This window comes from Cebidichthys violaceus, unplaced genomic scaffold (genome assembly GCF_023349555.1).
Source record: "Cebidichthys violaceus isolate CVI_PGR_0920_01 unplaced genomic scaffold, fCebVio1.0.p SCAF_46, whole genome shotgun sequence".
NCBI lineage: Eukaryota > Metazoa > Chordata > Actinopteri > Perciformes > Stichaeidae > Cebidichthys > Cebidichthys violaceus.
Genome location: NW_027176661.1, coordinates 896,974 through 912,288, shown reverse-complemented (window position 1 = coordinate 912,288; position 15,315 = coordinate 896,974). Strand labels below are relative to the sequence as shown.

General features: G+C 42.4%; 3 protein-coding genes across 7 annotated transcripts; 2 read left to right on the top strand and 1 right to left on the bottom strand.

Annotated features, from left to right (window-relative positions):
- The first annotated feature begins 886 nt into the window (after positions 1-886).
- On the top strand, positions 887-7,465 carry p2rx5 (purinergic receptor P2X, ligand-gated ion channel, 5). Of its 2 annotated transcripts, none has more exons than XM_068729437.1 (12): positions 887-1,021; positions 1,726-1,876; positions 2,133-2,204; positions 2,348-2,423; positions 2,657-2,741; positions 2,928-3,008; positions 3,897-4,038; positions 5,359-5,492; positions 5,596-5,689; positions 5,780-5,845; positions 6,018-6,106; positions 6,221-7,465. In XM_068729437.1, exons 1-12 carry the CDS (start codon positions 891-893, stop codon positions 6,471-6,473), a joined length of 1,374 nt encoding a protein of 457 aa, XP_068585538.1. In that variant the 5' UTR covers positions 887-890; the 3' UTR covers positions 6,474-7,465. The 2 variants fall into 2 exon arrangements, with proteins under 2 accessions (XP_068585538.1, XP_068585539.1); XM_068729438.1 differs by having other exon boundaries at positions 955-1,021; positions 1,629-1,876.
- Positions 7,466-7,784: 319 nt separating this feature from the next.
- Positions 7,785-9,416, bottom strand: emc6 (ER membrane protein complex subunit 6). 2 transcript variants are annotated; one of them, XM_068729441.1, is made up of 2 exons: positions 9,211-9,416; positions 7,785-8,329 (listed from the first exon to the last, which is right to left on the bottom strand). In XM_068729441.1, exon 2 carries the CDS (start codon positions 8,293-8,295, stop codon positions 7,963-7,965), a length of 333 nt encoding a protein of 110 aa, XP_068585542.1. In that variant the 5' UTR covers positions 8,296-8,329; positions 9,211-9,416; the 3' UTR covers positions 7,785-7,962. The 2 variants fall into 2 exon arrangements, with proteins under 2 accessions (XP_068585542.1, XP_068585543.1); XM_068729442.1 differs by having other exon boundaries at positions 9,369-9,402.
- Positions 9,417-9,436: 20 nt separating this feature from the next.
- On the top strand, positions 9,437-15,065 carry shpk (sedoheptulokinase). 3 transcript variants are annotated; one of them, XM_068729436.1, is made up of 8 exons: positions 9,437-9,554; positions 10,148-10,357; positions 10,482-10,623; positions 11,663-11,837; positions 12,184-12,336; positions 12,523-12,698; positions 13,100-13,288; positions 13,547-15,065. In XM_068729436.1, exons 2-8 carry the CDS (start codon positions 10,220-10,222, stop codon positions 13,939-13,941), a joined length of 1,368 nt encoding a protein of 455 aa, XP_068585537.1. In that variant the 5' UTR covers positions 9,437-9,554; positions 10,148-10,219; the 3' UTR covers positions 13,942-15,065. The 3 variants fall into 3 exon arrangements, with proteins under 3 accessions (XP_068585537.1, XP_068585534.1, XP_068585536.1); XM_068729433.1 differs by having other exon boundaries at positions 9,438-9,554; positions 13,088-13,288; XM_068729435.1 differs by having other exon boundaries at positions 9,462-9,536; positions 13,088-13,288.
- Positions 15,066-15,315: the final 250 nt, after the last annotated feature.

The window sequence follows — 15,315 nt, the reverse complement described above, 5'->3', positions numbered from 1 at the left end:
TAAGTTTCCTCTACCACTATACTCTAAATCTGTGGTTAAATGTTTAAAGAGTCCCTTTAAAACTGGTTGTTTGAATCTGACTGAGGATAGACTCTATATCCAGAGCTGGGTTGGGGATGATTTGGCATGTAAAATGAGAAAGTCTCGTGATATACCTATCATAAAGAATCACACATTTCTATTACTGATTTACAAAAGAATAGGGGACTCATACCAGATGATAAAAACCTGTTGCAAACAGGAAGTTCATTTTTTTTTGTTCTCTAATTTTTCTACAAGAAGTAAAAAATAGAACATGCAAAAATATCTCACATTTTCTTTAGTTCAGTTACTGCAAACATAAATTATCATTCACATTCAGTATTTGTAATAACATCTATCTGTATTTTACTATAAGTCCCTTTGAGGGATTCCCCTATACGTTTCCAGGTGAGTATTAAAGTAAACCAGTGCACTGCAAATACTCAAACTTCACCACAGCAACTCTAGTTTAAGGGCAACTACATAGTGATAAAATAAACAGTCCTTTAAACCAGGGACTCCCAATCTTTTGTAATGCAAGGCTCCTTCTGATTGTTGGGAAACCTGAGAAAATAATATTTGACACAACATATTTGTAATTACAATAAGCCATATTAGGAATTTCACAGCAATATTAGCCAAAGTGGATTCACGGGAATGATTGCTGCTCTACAAAGTTTTGTGAAGCTTTCAAATTGTTGGAAAATTGAAACAGTCGTCTCACATTGGACTTTCAGAGGAAACAGTGTTGGTGTTTTACAGCCCCTCTCTCGATGGGTTTGCCCGTCGCATGACCAGCGGGGCAGTTGTAATAGGCTGCGTATCCGCTGGGAGCTGCCGTCTCACTCGGTGTCCAGCGTGCGGGAGGAATGGCAGGCTGGGGAGGCTTCTTCGTGTCACTCCTCAACTACAAGACAGAGAAATATGTCATCGCCGAAAACAGGAAAATCGGGATATTGTTTAGACTCTACCAGCTGGCCGTGCTGGGATACATAATCGGGTGAGGTGCAATGCATGCCCCCTAAGACCCCCTTTTTAGGCATGGAATAAAGTTAACCTGTTAGAAAGTGATTCACAAAGTTAAAAATAGTTGAGCTCGCCGAAAGCGTTGACTTTTTATTTTTTTACTGTTAAAGTGACAGCGCCGTAGAGTTTTAAAGTTTTTACTTTGTTAAACTGTTGCGTCTCAGAAGGAGTTGGTGGTGGATTCATTAATGTGTCAACTTGCTATTAGAGACAGGAAGCTATCATCACTGAGTGACGTCATGTATGTATGTGAGAGGAATGATGGAAAGTGAGCAGGTGACTCTGGCAGTATGGGGAGAGTTGATAGTAACTGGTTTGACCTTTAAAACTTAATTGTTAGTGAGTGGCTGCAGGGGGGGTGTTATAAAATCATATTTGGCTCTGTGGCATGTACTGCAGCTCGGGGGGGGGGGGGGGGGGGGGGGGGGGTTAGTCAGTGGATGCTGCTGTCACCCCCAAATGCACACGCGGACGTGCAAAGTAGTTCAACGCAGTTTCAGTGGAGATGCAGAAATGATTCCACAATACAGTCGAGGATAGATTTACACATCAGCATTACTGTTTTTTTATCTGTCTGACAGTGGTGCAGTCAGACCCGGACCTACTGATGCATGGCACCCTTATTCATCATAAGGCTCTGAAACATAATGAATCCAGATGTTTCGATGAATGTCTCAGGTGGGTGTTTGTGGTGAGGAAGGGTTACCAGGAGAGAGAAGAGGCCATCCAGACCTCAGTCATCACCAAGCTTAAAGGTGTTACACTGACCAACAGCTCCGAGACCGGGCTTCAAATGTGGGGTGCTGAGGATTATGTCATACCCCCGAATGTGAGTGAGTCTGTCTGTCTGTCTGTCTGTCTGTCTATCCATCTATCTATGCGGCTTGCAATATTGATGTTAGTGCACTCCCCAATTACTCACCTGTCGAGAGAGATTACAAGGCTACTGAGTGTCTGCGTTAGCGGATATCATTAGCCTCAGTGTCTGTCTCCACAGATATAACAATATTGACCGTTTTAGGAGTGTAATTTGTTTAACCTTTTGCTTCTCAATCTAACTGTCTGGTCCTAATTTCATTTTGCAGGGTGAGCAGGTGTTCTTCGTCATTACAAATTACATAGAGACCCCCAATCAGAGGCTGGGGTTCTGCGCTGAGGTGAGTATACAGAGGAGGGCAAATCTCCTTATTTGCTTTTAATTGTGAGTTGTTGTTTTTCTCCATCCTAATATCTAAAATGACCGTAGGTGAAACTGTGCAGGATTACAATGTCCACCCAAATGTATTTTCACATCTCACAGAGCTTCAAGGTGCCAGATGGACGGTGCCAAAGTGACGCCGACTGCGTCGAGGGGGAGGCTGTGATAGCTGGCAATGGTGAGAATCAGTCATACCACTCAACTCAGAATCTGAATAGTTTTTAGGTTTTAGCCTCAATTACAGGTTGAGATCTGTCCTATTGGTCACTGACAATCTTAAAACTATACTTTTTTCACGTAGAGTTTTTGTTTCAACAATATTCTGTATGACGTGAATATTATGCATCACGCAGCAGTACACACAATACCAGCAGTATTCTGAATGTGTTTTACCTTTGCTCTCTCCGTCAGGAATAAAGACCGGGTTGTGTTTAAACAGCACTGGGACCTGTGAGATTCACGCCTGGTGTCCTGTTGAGTACAGCAAGAGACCCACGTGAGACCCCTCCTCCCATCTTGCAGAACTCTGGAAATGTGCCATTTTGTGCTACTACATTGACACTCACTCTGATCCCTCACAGGGGCCGAGATATTTCACAGGTTCTATTTATTACTAATGCAGCCTGTCAGCTCCGCTGGTTTTGTTTTTATTTCACACAGCTGTCTGTCTCTTCCCCCCCAGAGAGCCCTTACTGAGCGAAGCGGAAAACTTCACCATCTACATCAAGAATTTCATCAGGTTCCCAAAGTTTGAATTCTCCAAGTGAGTGTCCGTAAGTGGTGCTGATTGCTGGTGGTGCCTGTGGTTTCAGGGCATCGTGGCATAGATCACTGAGTGAGACCCGGCGGCTGCTCTGAATAGCTTTAGGGTGCAGTGAGCCTTCTATTTATACCGGCCTGTGCATTGCACTCAGTGAGACAGTGAAATAGTCATCTGAGACGTCCTTGACAGCAGGCCTTGCCCTGGACAGGTGTTCCATCAGACGGGGCTGACCCAGGGAGCTGAGCCGCGGACATCTCTCTGCAGTCTGTTCAAGTCCTGCAAGAAAGCAGAGAGATGCCTCTGCTAATGTATCCGTCAGGATCTTATTCTAATCACACAACCAAGGCTTAATGAGAAGTGGCCACTAATAGAAATCCCTTTCGATGGGTGTTACTCGAAAATGGCTGGCAGCAGTGCGCGTCTCACAGTGTCACACCCAGTTTGTGCTTAGAGCCAGAGGGTGTAATGGTGTGGGTTGATTGACATACAGTATGCATACTGTATATGCTGGTGTGTGTGTGTGTGTGTGTGTGTGTGTGTGTGTGTGTGTGTGTGTGTGTGTGTGTGTGTCTGTGTATAGAGGAAAACTCTACTCTTACAGCTCAATCAGAAATAATCCAAGTAAGAGATCACAAAAAACAGTGCAAGAGCTATTTATGATTAAGCAGTAATAGTGTCCAAGAAAAAGATCGAAAGGTCAAATGTGCCGATATGAGAAGTTGAGAGAATTCTGGGAGTCTGAGTTGTCTCTCTTGAAAACGCCAACTTTGGTGACTGAAATGTTTTTTTGTTCAATGGTCAAACTCATCAATACAGACTGCTTTCCATAGTTCCTGAAGATCTGACATATGAAAGTTGTGCCTCACGACGGCTGTATTGACCTTTTAGGTCCAACGTCCTGGAAACCTGTGACGACAGCTACCTGAAAAGATGCTCCTACGACAGGGAGGACAACCTGTACTGCCCCATCTTCCGCCTCGGAGATCTGGTCAGCTGGACTGGACACGACTTCCAGGACTTGGCTGCTAAGGTACAAAGTGTAACAATGTGCTAGTTGAGGCTATGTGTGGGAGGGATTTCAGTTCCTGGCTTCCTCACAGTCATTTCATATAACAGTTGTACCCCCCCCCCCCCTTGAACTTAGAAACAAAACAAGACAATCATTAATGTAATCATTGCTATTATTGGACGTATTTAAGGGAATCAGAACAAAAGCAGTGTCTATATATCATGGTGGAAAAACTTTTCTGAGAACTGAAAGAGGAAACAGTTCTGCATCTGAAACATCCCCAGTCTAGATTCTGCAGGCAACATTTGTCACCAATCACTCTTTCGTTCTCTCTACCCTAATTTATCACTTGAATATAAAAAAAAAAATGAAATCCAAATTCAACACCGCAGAGCATCAGGGTAAAGTACAGTAGAATTGTGTGTAAACAAACACTCACAGTCTCTGAACTGAACCAAAGCTTGACTACAGCAGAGGAGTGTCTTATTACTCTAAAGTAAAGGGAGAGTCATTACCTAAAATAGATTTTTTTCTTGAACAAATTAATTTTGAAGATACAAAAAGGCAAGCAGCAATATGAAACCACATGGAGCCCTGGTCAGAGGTTTGAACAGGTGTCTGTGCTGTGATTGGCTCTAAACACACACTGGAATATTTCATTGAGGCAAAAGCTAAGCAGACATTTAACTTCTGTATTCTGCATTTTATGAATAACAATAAAATTGAGGTTCACTTTTGCTTTATTGGAAATCACAATGGTTGCGCAGAAATAGTAAAATAATTCACGTCTTCATGTGTTTTTCTCAGGTGACATGGAGATGGTTAGTTATTATCATGTGACCTAACAACTATGGAGTTTAGGTCTTATAAATAAGAAATACTTGGAAAAACTTGAAATGATTTCCATACCGAGGCCACATGATAGCAGCTAAACCATCTTCATGGAAATTGAGCTCCCTCTGCTGATGGACTGCTCCAGTTACAGGGTCCTGGTGTTGTGCATGCTGCCACACTGTCATGGCTTACCGGGACACTTGAATGGAACAGAGCCATCATATAATGTTATTAGTAACCTGTGCAGTGAAAAGACTGTTTTTTATGTGTGAAAAGGCATATTGTTTTATTTCGGTGACATCAAATAATTCCCAGCAGAGCTCCACCCACCTTCGATCTGATTTAAGGTTTAATCAGCCAGATGGATGAAAGTGATAAGACATGAAGTAGAGTTGAGAACCTAAAGGAAACAAACATGAAGTGTGCCAATATAGCGCCGAGCTGCAGTAACACATGTGATGTGAGGCTGCTCTGACATTCACAAAGGTCCCTGTTTTTGTCCGTCAGGGTGGGTCTGTTGGTATTCTCATTGAGTGGAACTGTGACCTGGATAAGGACTCCTCACAGTGTAATCCAGAGTACAGCTTTACCCGTTTAGACATGAACTTGAACAATTCGGTCACATCAGGATACAACTTCAGGTATGTCGCTTCACGCATTCAGCGAGAAATAAATCATCCCACTAATAAACCCCTCTTACCTGTTTTGTTTCCATCTTTTATCAACTGTTCTTTGCCCCTACAGATATGCCAGGTATTACAAGGATCAAAATGGTGAAACCTTTCGCACTCTGTATAAAGTGTATGGGATTCGCTTCGATATATTAATCAATGGCCAGGTACAGCAGTGATACGATCCGTTTTCTTTCTAAGGGAGGTATATGATTCTGGTAATGAACTTGCGGTGAATGTCTTTTATTGTTTTGCAGGCCGGGAAATTCAATATTGTTCCTACAATAATTGCCATAGGCTCGGGTGTTGCCCTGCTGGGTGCAGTGAGTAATTTACTAAATGAATATGTTGATGTGTCAGTGGATAATTGGTGATGACTGCTGTTTGAAAAACATCCTATTAGCGTGAAACGAGAGGGCGATGAATGGTGACCAGCAATAAAATTATGATTCTCTGCATGTTGTGAAATTCCAGTTGATATTATTTTTCTTTCAGGGAGCCTTCGCATGTGATATGATACTACTGTACTTCATGAACACGAGCTCCTTCTACCGAGAGAGGAAGTTTGAGATCATCAACTTCAAGTATGACTAACTGTGTTTACACAAACGTCAATGGTGGGCCTTCTTAAATCAGCCATATTCCAAACGTTTCACATAACATTTCTTGGCACATCTCCCTCGTTCTGTATGTCACAGGAAAGAAAAGACCAAACCCAAAGATGGGAAGACAGGTCAGCGGGAAAGGAGACCCAAGAAACCAGCTGGGGAGAAAGAGGCTGCCAACTCCACTAAAAATCCAGAGGACGCTGAGGCCACGGCTGAGAGCCAGCTGCCTGTGGACCAACGGGGTCCCACCATTCCACGCAACACAGGACAGCGATACTCTGCTATTCTCTCTCCCCAAGCTGCAGAGCCAAGGCCTCACATCACCTTTGCTTCACACAATTAAGTTAAGCAGGCAGGCCGAGACCAACCACCTGCAGCAGTCTGCAAGAGGTGGAACCAAGAGACGGATGGATGTCCACTTCTCACCTACTGGCACGACTACTGGCGCTCCCCTAGCTTGAGTGATGCTTGTCCCGACTACAAACATGTTGGTCCAGAGAAATGTAAATGTTCGACACTGTGCATGTGGGCCAGGAAGCAGATGTAGAAACACACAAAAAGGTGGTTTTCAGTTGCGGGGTCAGGGTCCAAAGCTGGGATGTGGGAGATTACAACAAGTCCATTGATAATCATATGCAAAAGTGACAGAAGTGATTCATCTAAGACTTTAAGCCAATTGCCAAATATTTGCAGATTACTGCTTTACAAATGCAAATAATTAACTGTCTTGGTATCATGTCATAAAATCAATGCTTACAGCTTATTTGGCTGTTGATCAGACTAATTAAGCATCATTTACAGTTTGGGTCATATATGATTATTAATGTTTTAGTTTGCCATTTATGGAATAAGTTGTAAAAACAAGCAAAAATACCAGCCGTGATAGATTCCTGAACCTCAACTGCGGGGTTGGAGTAAGTAAAATACACTTTGTAGACTAATAAATAAACTGTAAAGTGATTTCTGCTAAATCAGTTCACAAAACACCTTCTTACTGATTTTATAAGCACGGATTCAAAATGAAAATCTTTAAAAACATCTGCGCTAGGAAGCAATATGTAAGAAAATGAGTGAACGGTCTTAATTGTTGGCATTTCAGTTGAATGCATCGTGTACCTCTGTTGTGTGTACTGTTAAACACTGCTGGTGTGTCTCCTGCTGTATGTTGACGTTGATCTCAGCCATGCAATGGCTACAACAATCTTATTCACGATATCATTCACCTGTGAAGCTGTGGAATATAGTTGTGAGGTGCGCTGGCTGATTGGTAATGAATGGTGCAAGACATTGAAATGCATGGACTCCTTTTCGTTTGTTCTTCCTGTTACTATTTATTAAATGGTCTTTATTGTTGGAAAAACAAATGTGTTTATTTTATGATGTCAACAAATGAAACTGCCTGATGACAAACGGATAAATAATGTATAAAAACAAGTTGTACAGAGGTATTTATTTCAATCAGTATTGTTATAATTTAACTATGATATTGTACATGAACTGTAATTAAAAGTGCTTACATCTAGGATGTAATCTGGTTTGATCTATGATACAGTTGCAGTCTAAATTATCATAACTTTGGCTCTTATCCTGGTATGGATGACACTGAGTACAGATCAGGAGTTAGAGATTGAATAAAGCCAGAATCACTGCAGAGTGCAAGTGTGGAGCAGGAAATATAAGAAAGGTTTATTCCGCATACTATAATTATTGACACATCCTCTGTTTAATATACAGTTAAAAATGGAAGAAGTCTCTTACTAATGGCTTATCTACAAACAGCAGGGCAGACAATAGTGTTAGGGCTAATTCAAGGTTATTTGTCATCGATCATTCTAGTACACATGCACCATTCCGTAGAGGAAAGTCCAGAACAGGACATAAGTGAAAAGACCTCCGACGAGGCCCCCGGTGAAGAGCAGCCGTCGAGATTTAAAGCATTTGTTCCACCGCCGTCCGGCCTTGAGAATGAGCAGCAGGGAGAGGAGGAAAGCGGAGAGGAAATAAAAAATGAAGCCATAGAGTCCAGTCAGCCCGAGGATGCCAGCTGTTGCTCCGGACAGAGCGGACACAGAGGTGCGGCAGTAGTCCAGCACGGCGGCGTTTCCCCTCACAGCCACTTCACTGATGAACTGTGGTCCCTCACGCTTGGCTACAACTGCTGCCATCTTGGCTCAGGTCAGCTATCACAGGAAGATTCTCCTGTTTCAGGAGAGATTCAGACACAAAAATAGGAACAGTTACTCAAATGACCCTAACCTGGACAGTTTAGGAACTTGTGTTTTTACTCCACTACATATATTTTACAGATATGGAGACTAAAACCTGAGATAATGAAATGCGGTAGATTGTTACAGATTAAAAACCACAACATCAAATACTGTAAAAATCAACTCCAAATGGACCAGTTACTGGTTAAATTCTGCTTACTCATTATTGTGTCAGTAATAATAATAATACACTAACATAACACTTACTGGCTCCACACGTGACAACTTTAACTTATAATATTGAGATTTGGTGTGACATGTCAGTATTATGTTTGAAAAATAAATACATTTGAATGCCAGACTTTTACCTGGAATACTCCTACTTGTAACTTCTACTTTAGGATCATAATGCTTATTCCACTAGTGAAAAGCAAGACCATTACTTTATCAGAACAGCTCATTTGTACAGGCACTACACATGCCAATAAGTTGAGATAATATATTAGACATTTTAACATATATAACCACCAGGACAAAATGACAATAATCGACAGGTCTCGATACATTGAAAGCCCCCTACTGTGTGTAGCAAAGACAAAAAGATAAGCTGTCAGTCAGCCGTGGTTGATGTTAGCTTAGCCAGGCACTGACCACAATAAATCAAAGTAGATAACGTTAGCTAACACCAACAACATAAAGCGCTGTGGTGACAAAAAACACAAAACACCAGCAACAAACAAAAACGGATGAGACTCCAGTCTGAAGAGCCTGATGTCTATTGTACCCTGGGTAACCTATGGAGCTAATAGGCTAGCATTAGCCTTTAGCTAGTCATCTAGGCAGCTCCGACGGTATCAGTTGACAGATTCTCACCGGAAATAAACGCAGGGACTCTTTGGCTCCTCACAGCGCGATTACAACAACATAATCTGTAAGAGTAACTTCACAGGCTCGGATAGTAGATCGTTTTTACGGAATGTTAGCTGATATAGCACGGAAACAGCACATTCATTCTCGTTTGGTTAACACACCTAACTAAGATTCAGCCATGTTCCTTCGCAGTGCATTGTGGGGCAGGTCCAAACCGGATCAAACCAAACAGGCGGCGAGGATGTGGTGCGTTCTAAGCGCATTAAAGAGTAGGAAACTAAACATTTAAATTGCGATGAAATACCTTCGAGCACAATTACTCATCTTGGGTGAGCATGCACATACAGGTACATTATCAAACGTCATTCAAACAGACGAAAGCAAGCTAAAGAAAACTCAAGATAACAATGTAAATTGCTGTTATAATTGCAAATACTATGTATTCATTTCTGTCAAAATGTCTGCCAAATTTCCCCGAAATGCAGTATATTTAGTTGTAACATGGGTAATAACATACTCTTCGGGGCAACATAGGTTTTGTTTCCTCTTTTCTTTCCCCCAATAATCTAGATATCATAGACACAACAGCAAAGTGTGTTACCAGACAGACAATCAATCCTTCTCACCGAACATATTTCGCCTTGTCATATCAGGAAGATGGAATGAGTAGACTAATACCTGAACTCCTTTACAATGCCATGCCAGCGAGCCAGCAGACCTGACACTGGCCCGACTGAATGAAACGCAGGCTTTATTCTGCCAGAAAAGTTAAGACCTGTTGTAACATGTTCTCCCTCTTCAGGTTGATGGCACGAACAGAAAAAAAGAGATATTTTAGATTTTTGCTGATATTTTTCTGCAGTATTTTAGAGATGGAACTAATCGGTTAGGCGTAATTACTAATGTGTAAATGTCCGTTTTCCTACATCGTTGAATGCAGCATAGTTGACTTTGCCTTGTCGTGATGATGCCGTACAGCTGAGTGCCAAAACACAGAGTTTCATCAGCAGCAATGTCTACCTATGTCCTCGGTGTAGACGTGGGCACAACGTCGGTAAAAGCTGTTTTATTTGAAACTGGCTCCAGGTCTGTGGCTGCCAGTCACGCTTTGCCAACTTCGTCTGATATAATAGACCACAGCGGTATACAGGTGAGTGCGTTCCGTGGTGCGTTCATGTCATTACCAAACTTTACCTCGTAGCTCGGCAATATTAACGCTGCTGTGTACTTACTTGTCTCGGGTGTAACCTGACTACGTGCCCGATGCCGCATAGGCGAAAGAGCAGGAGACCGGCCGGATCATAGACACTCTGAACCGGTGCATCGGCCTGCTGCCCAGAGACAAACTGCAACATGTCATCAGCATCGGGCTGTCCGGACAGATGCACGGGGTCTTACTCTGGAAAGCAAGGAGCGGTAAGACAAGTCTGCTACCTGCATGCATGCACGCACGCAAGCCGTTGCATTTCACAAGGTGTGGGGTATTTTGAAACAACGGCTGTGGTACATGAGCAGTTTGAGCAGCAAAGAAACTGATATTTTCGTTCTTGAAGTCATTTGAAGTGTAAAATGATCAGAGAGGAAATATTTCTCTCTGTGAAAGTGATTGTAAAAAGAGATTATTTTTTAGACCAACTTAGTTTGATAGACTTGGCCCCCAAAATGTAGATACATGTCCAAAACACTTGTAATTAGAATAAGTGATAATGCAAAAAAATAATAATTATGATGCCTGGGAAGGCCTCAATTTAAGGGTCCTAAATCACACTCTTGTAGTTCTTTAAACTTTTCTCTTCAATATTTCATCTAAGACAGTTTGAATGTATAGTTCACAAGGTGTTACAAGCCACACAAAGGCCATCTCCATTTTCCTATTGTTTGACTTTTTATTATCACAGGTCAGGTATGAAATAAAGGTGGTTGTTCTAGTTAAAGTTCAGTTGTTTTTCTTAGAGCATGTGCTCCTGACAACCCCCTCTGTCTTTAGAGACCAAAGATAATGCACAGTTTAATTTGGACAACAGTTCCCATAATGTTTAACCAGACCACAGGATTTAGAAAAACATTCACTAGTGAAGGCCACAGGGATTTGGAATACACCTTTAGAGAAGAGAGCAATGTTTACACACTGCTGAAGTACAGCAATTATCCAGTCTGTAATACTGGTGACATTTGTAAGATGCTTTTTGAAAATGGATCTAGGAGCTGGGCAATTAGAGAAACTGAAATATTTTTATAACTCCTCCTTTTTAACAGAAACTTGGTTGGTCCGTTGTAGCTCTTTTACAACTACGCCCTCTGCTGGTTGATTTTAAAACTTGATATGAAAATAGGTTAGTTATCATAGTAAATCTGTGCCACTGGAATGTTTTTTGCAACCAAACAAAACCATGAAGTCAGATGCAACTTATTTTGTCTGCTGTATTTTTTTTCACATGTCTCTTGCCCCTCGCAGGTTGTGTTTGGTCCAAGAGTGATTTCTTCACAAGCGGAGACACCAGTCAGCTGATCACCTGGCAGGATGGGCGCTGCAGCAGCAACTTCCTGTCCTCTCTTCCAAAACCAGACTCGCATCTCAGTGTAGCCACGGGGTTTGGCTGTGCAACAATCCTCTGGCATGCAAAGCACAGGTCAGCACGCAGCATTTTTTAGAAATCCCACGTAGAGCATGTCGCGCCTCTTGATTTAGTGATTCAATTCAATTTATTTTGTATAGCCTAAAATCACAAATCACAAATTTGCCTCAGAGGGTTTCACAATCTGTCCTCTGTCCCGGGACCCTCACATCAGAACAGGAAAAACTCCCCCAAAATATCCCTTTAACAGGGAGGGAAAAAAAGGAAGAAACCTCAGGGAGAGCAACAGAGGAGGGATCCCTCTATCAGGATGGACAGAAGTGTGATAGATGTCATGTGTACAGAATGAACAACGTAACAGATACGAGAGTGAACTAAAAGATGTGCGCTCTCTCTACAGGCCTGTGTTCCTTGAGGACTTCACCGTTGCAGGTACCATCCAGGACTATGTGGCCTCCATGCTATGTGGTTTGGACGGGTGTGTGATGACGCCCCAGAATGCAGCCAGCTGGGGCTTCTTCAACACCTCCTCCAACCAGTGGAATACAGACATGTATGTAAAGAGAAGAACTTCCTGTTCACTTTAAGTACTAAACGCATCAAACATGTTTTACAGTTTGTGCATGATCGGTTGTTCATCTGAAATCAGTTTGGCATTGTAAGCTTGTGATGAACTGTAAAGAGTTGTTATGCATCACAAGCTACTGTGTGTGTTTTTGTGTGTGTGTGCATGCTCTAGCCTGAAGGATGCCGGCTTCCCTTTGCACCTGCTTCCTCAGTGTGTGCCATCTGGTGGCTTGGCGGGACAAACGTGCTCTGACTGGCACGGTATCCCTGCTGGTACGCCAGTGGGGGCCGCCCTGGGAGACTTCCAGTGCTCTGTCTACTCCTGCATGAGTGCCCGAACAGATGCAGGTGAAACAGGAAGTCTGGGCATTCCTCTTAGGGCCGGGCTATATGCAGTACTTTTCATGCACTTCAGATTAAAGACTCCATTACGGCTGTACCATGAGGTTTTGCATCCATTAGATTTCTTCTAATGCACTACCTATAATGCTTCAATACATTGTAGTTAAAAACAGCAAAGAGAACAATAGCAAAGCATAAGAACGGTTTAACATAACAATAAAGAAAGTACACAGCAGTAAATACTCGTGTCTTAGTTTGGACTCATTATATTTGAGCATGCATAGGAAAATAAATCCATTATGGATCAAGTGTAATCCTGCCATCAGTGCCTCTTGCATGAGCTGTTAGTTCATATGCTGTAGATGACAGTTTGCATCTGTCTCCTAATTTTGCAGTTCTTAACATAGGCACCTCAGCCCAGCTAACCTTCGCCATGCCAGCCGACTTCAAACCTCCAGATTCTCCTCAGCCGGCCTCCTCCATCTCCTACTTCCCCTACTTTGGCGACTCGTACTTGGCGGTGGCGGCTTCACTCAACGGTGGGAATGTAATGGCTGCTTTTGTGGGGATGCTCGCTTCCTGGATGAAAGAGCTCGGTATGTATTTTTTAGCCGCGCTAGTAGTGTGGTTCTAGGAGGTGGCGGTGTCTGTTCACTACTTTGGTCCGGACGAAAATATCACACCTATTGCCAAGTTATTTGATATAGTTATAAGCATCCATCGTCCCCAAAGGATAGATCCTAATGACTTCGGTGATCCAGACTTTTCCTCTAGCATCACCATGAGATTGTCTATTGATCCTTGATAGATTGTTGCCATTTAAAGTGTTGAATCGCTCCTCTCATCCCTCACAGGTGCGGAGATGAGTGACTCGAGCTTGTATGAGAAGCTGATTTACTGTGCCCTGAATCAGGAAACGAGCGACCTGAGGGTGAGCCCTACGATCCTGGGGGAGAGGCACAACCCGCTCTGCCTGGGTCAGGTCGCCAACATCTCCACCAACAATCTCTCCCTTGGTCATTTGACCAGGGCGCTGTGCCGCGGAGTCCTGGACAACATCACCTCCATGATGCCTGCTGAGCGTCTACAGCAGGAGGGGGTCAGCAGGATTGTAGGCAGTGGGAGCGCCATCGCCCGCAATGAGGTGCTAAGGCAGGAGGTGGAGAGGGTATTTCCTCAGCCGGTGGTGTACGGGCAAAATGCAGACTCTGCTGTGGGCGTGGCCATGGTCCTCTGTGACCTACTCTGAATGAGAGTTGTAATCCACAAGGGAATCCCTGTCTGTTTACAGGACTAAGTGAACATTTTGCACAACCTTAAAGAATGGCATCGCTTTGTCTAAAAAGGGTCCAATCAGCCAAAGTGAAATGCTACGACATATTTTGCTCTGCGAAGCAAAAGAGGCCTTGTGTAAAGCGTATTTTGTCAGATGCGTCAAGTTCATGCTCATTTCCTGTGTTGCTGAAAAGCTATATATAAAATCCATGAAGTCGATCAAGATCCCAGCGCTGCTGGACTGTTATGAAGATCACAGATTTATGATCCATAACAGGATGTCCGTATTTAAGGGTGGACTCCTTCTTTAGATGAAACCATAGCTACTGCATGGTTTACAATACGTTATGAAGGAAATGGGGTTTTTTCTAAGTTAATTTTCTTTCACATCCGTCTGTCTCATCGTTTAAATGTCGTCAGGTGCAAGGAGCTTATTTTCTTTTAATTTCCACTCACCATCTAAAAAGTAAAAAAAAAGATCAGGTCATTTTCAAAAGTCACAACATTATCCTAACACAGTGGTCCTGTGTGAAATTAAAAGAAAATTGTATATGTGATATGGAATATAAATAAGATGAAGTTCATATGTATCTATAATCACAATTCATTAGACTGTTGCGGTGTAGTGTAGTTGGAAGCCTTGCTTTAATACCAGAGTTAATATGGCATCTTTATCACCTGTCAATTTATTGAAAACGATGATTGCTGCTCTTTTCTTTGCCGACTCTTAATTTGAAGTCTTAATCTTCCATTTTGAACTGTGAGCCCCTCCTTGATTATCGTCAGCCTTTTATGTTGATTTTGCTTGTACCACCTGTCAACTTTGTTTACAAGAAGATGATCTTAATTTTATCAACTGCTGTTGAATTCGTCGTGCCGCTGCTGGGGCTTTTTAATACATGGAATATTTCTAGCAGCAATGTTGTCGTTTTCTATAATAATAATAATGAGTAAATACAGTTGTGACTGTCAGAAACACACACAACATCAGTGTTGTTAGGAGTGCCAGTCATTCGGGGCACAGTTGTATTTCTCTCATAGGGTCGTTAGCTCACAGCGGATGTGGTTATGGTACAATAAAGCAGTATTAATAACTCATTTTGTCTCAGATCTCAAATATTTTGAATACATTGTGATGTCTATCTTATTATACTTGAATAAGGATTATATTCTGGTGCACTTGTCCAAGTTTTAAATGGAAATCACAGCATGCAAAGGCACTCACATATTGAAAAGTCCAGATAAACTGGGTTACTGGGTATAACGCATCAGGTGGCACAATATCGGATGTAAAGTCTCCGTTGTCTATTTGGATAACATTTTAATTAGTTCAACCATCCTGTGACAA

Excerpts from the sequence above, each read along its gene's own strand:
- emc6 (XM_068729441.1), bottom strand. The coding sequence starts at position 8,295 with ATGGCAGCAGTTGTAGCCAAGCGTGAGGGACCACAGTTCATCAGTGAA.
- p2rx5 (XM_068729437.1), top strand. The coding sequence starts at position 891 with ATGGCAGGCTGGGGAGGCTTCTTCGTGTCACTCCTCAACTACAAGACA. Across the intron at positions 1,877-2,132 it reads ATTATGTCATACCCCCGAAT|GGTGAGCAGGTGTTCTTCGT; the intron begins GTGAGTGAGTCT and ends TTCATTTTGCAG. Across the intron at positions 2,205-2,347 it reads GGCTGGGGTTCTGCGCTGAG|AGCTTCAAGGTGCCAGATGG; the intron begins GTGAGTATACAG and ends CACATCTCACAG.
- shpk (XM_068729433.1), top strand. The coding sequence starts at position 10,220 with ATGTCTACCTATGTCCTCGGTGTAGACGTGGGCACAACGTCGGTAAAA. Across the intron at positions 10,358-10,481 it reads TAGACCACAGCGGTATACAG|GCGAAAGAGCAGGAGACCGG; the intron begins GTGAGTGCGTTC and ends GATGCCGCATAG. Across the intron at positions 13,289-13,546 it reads TTCCTGGATGAAAGAGCTCG|GTGCGGAGATGAGTGACTCG; the intron begins GTATGTATTTTT and ends CATCCCTCACAG.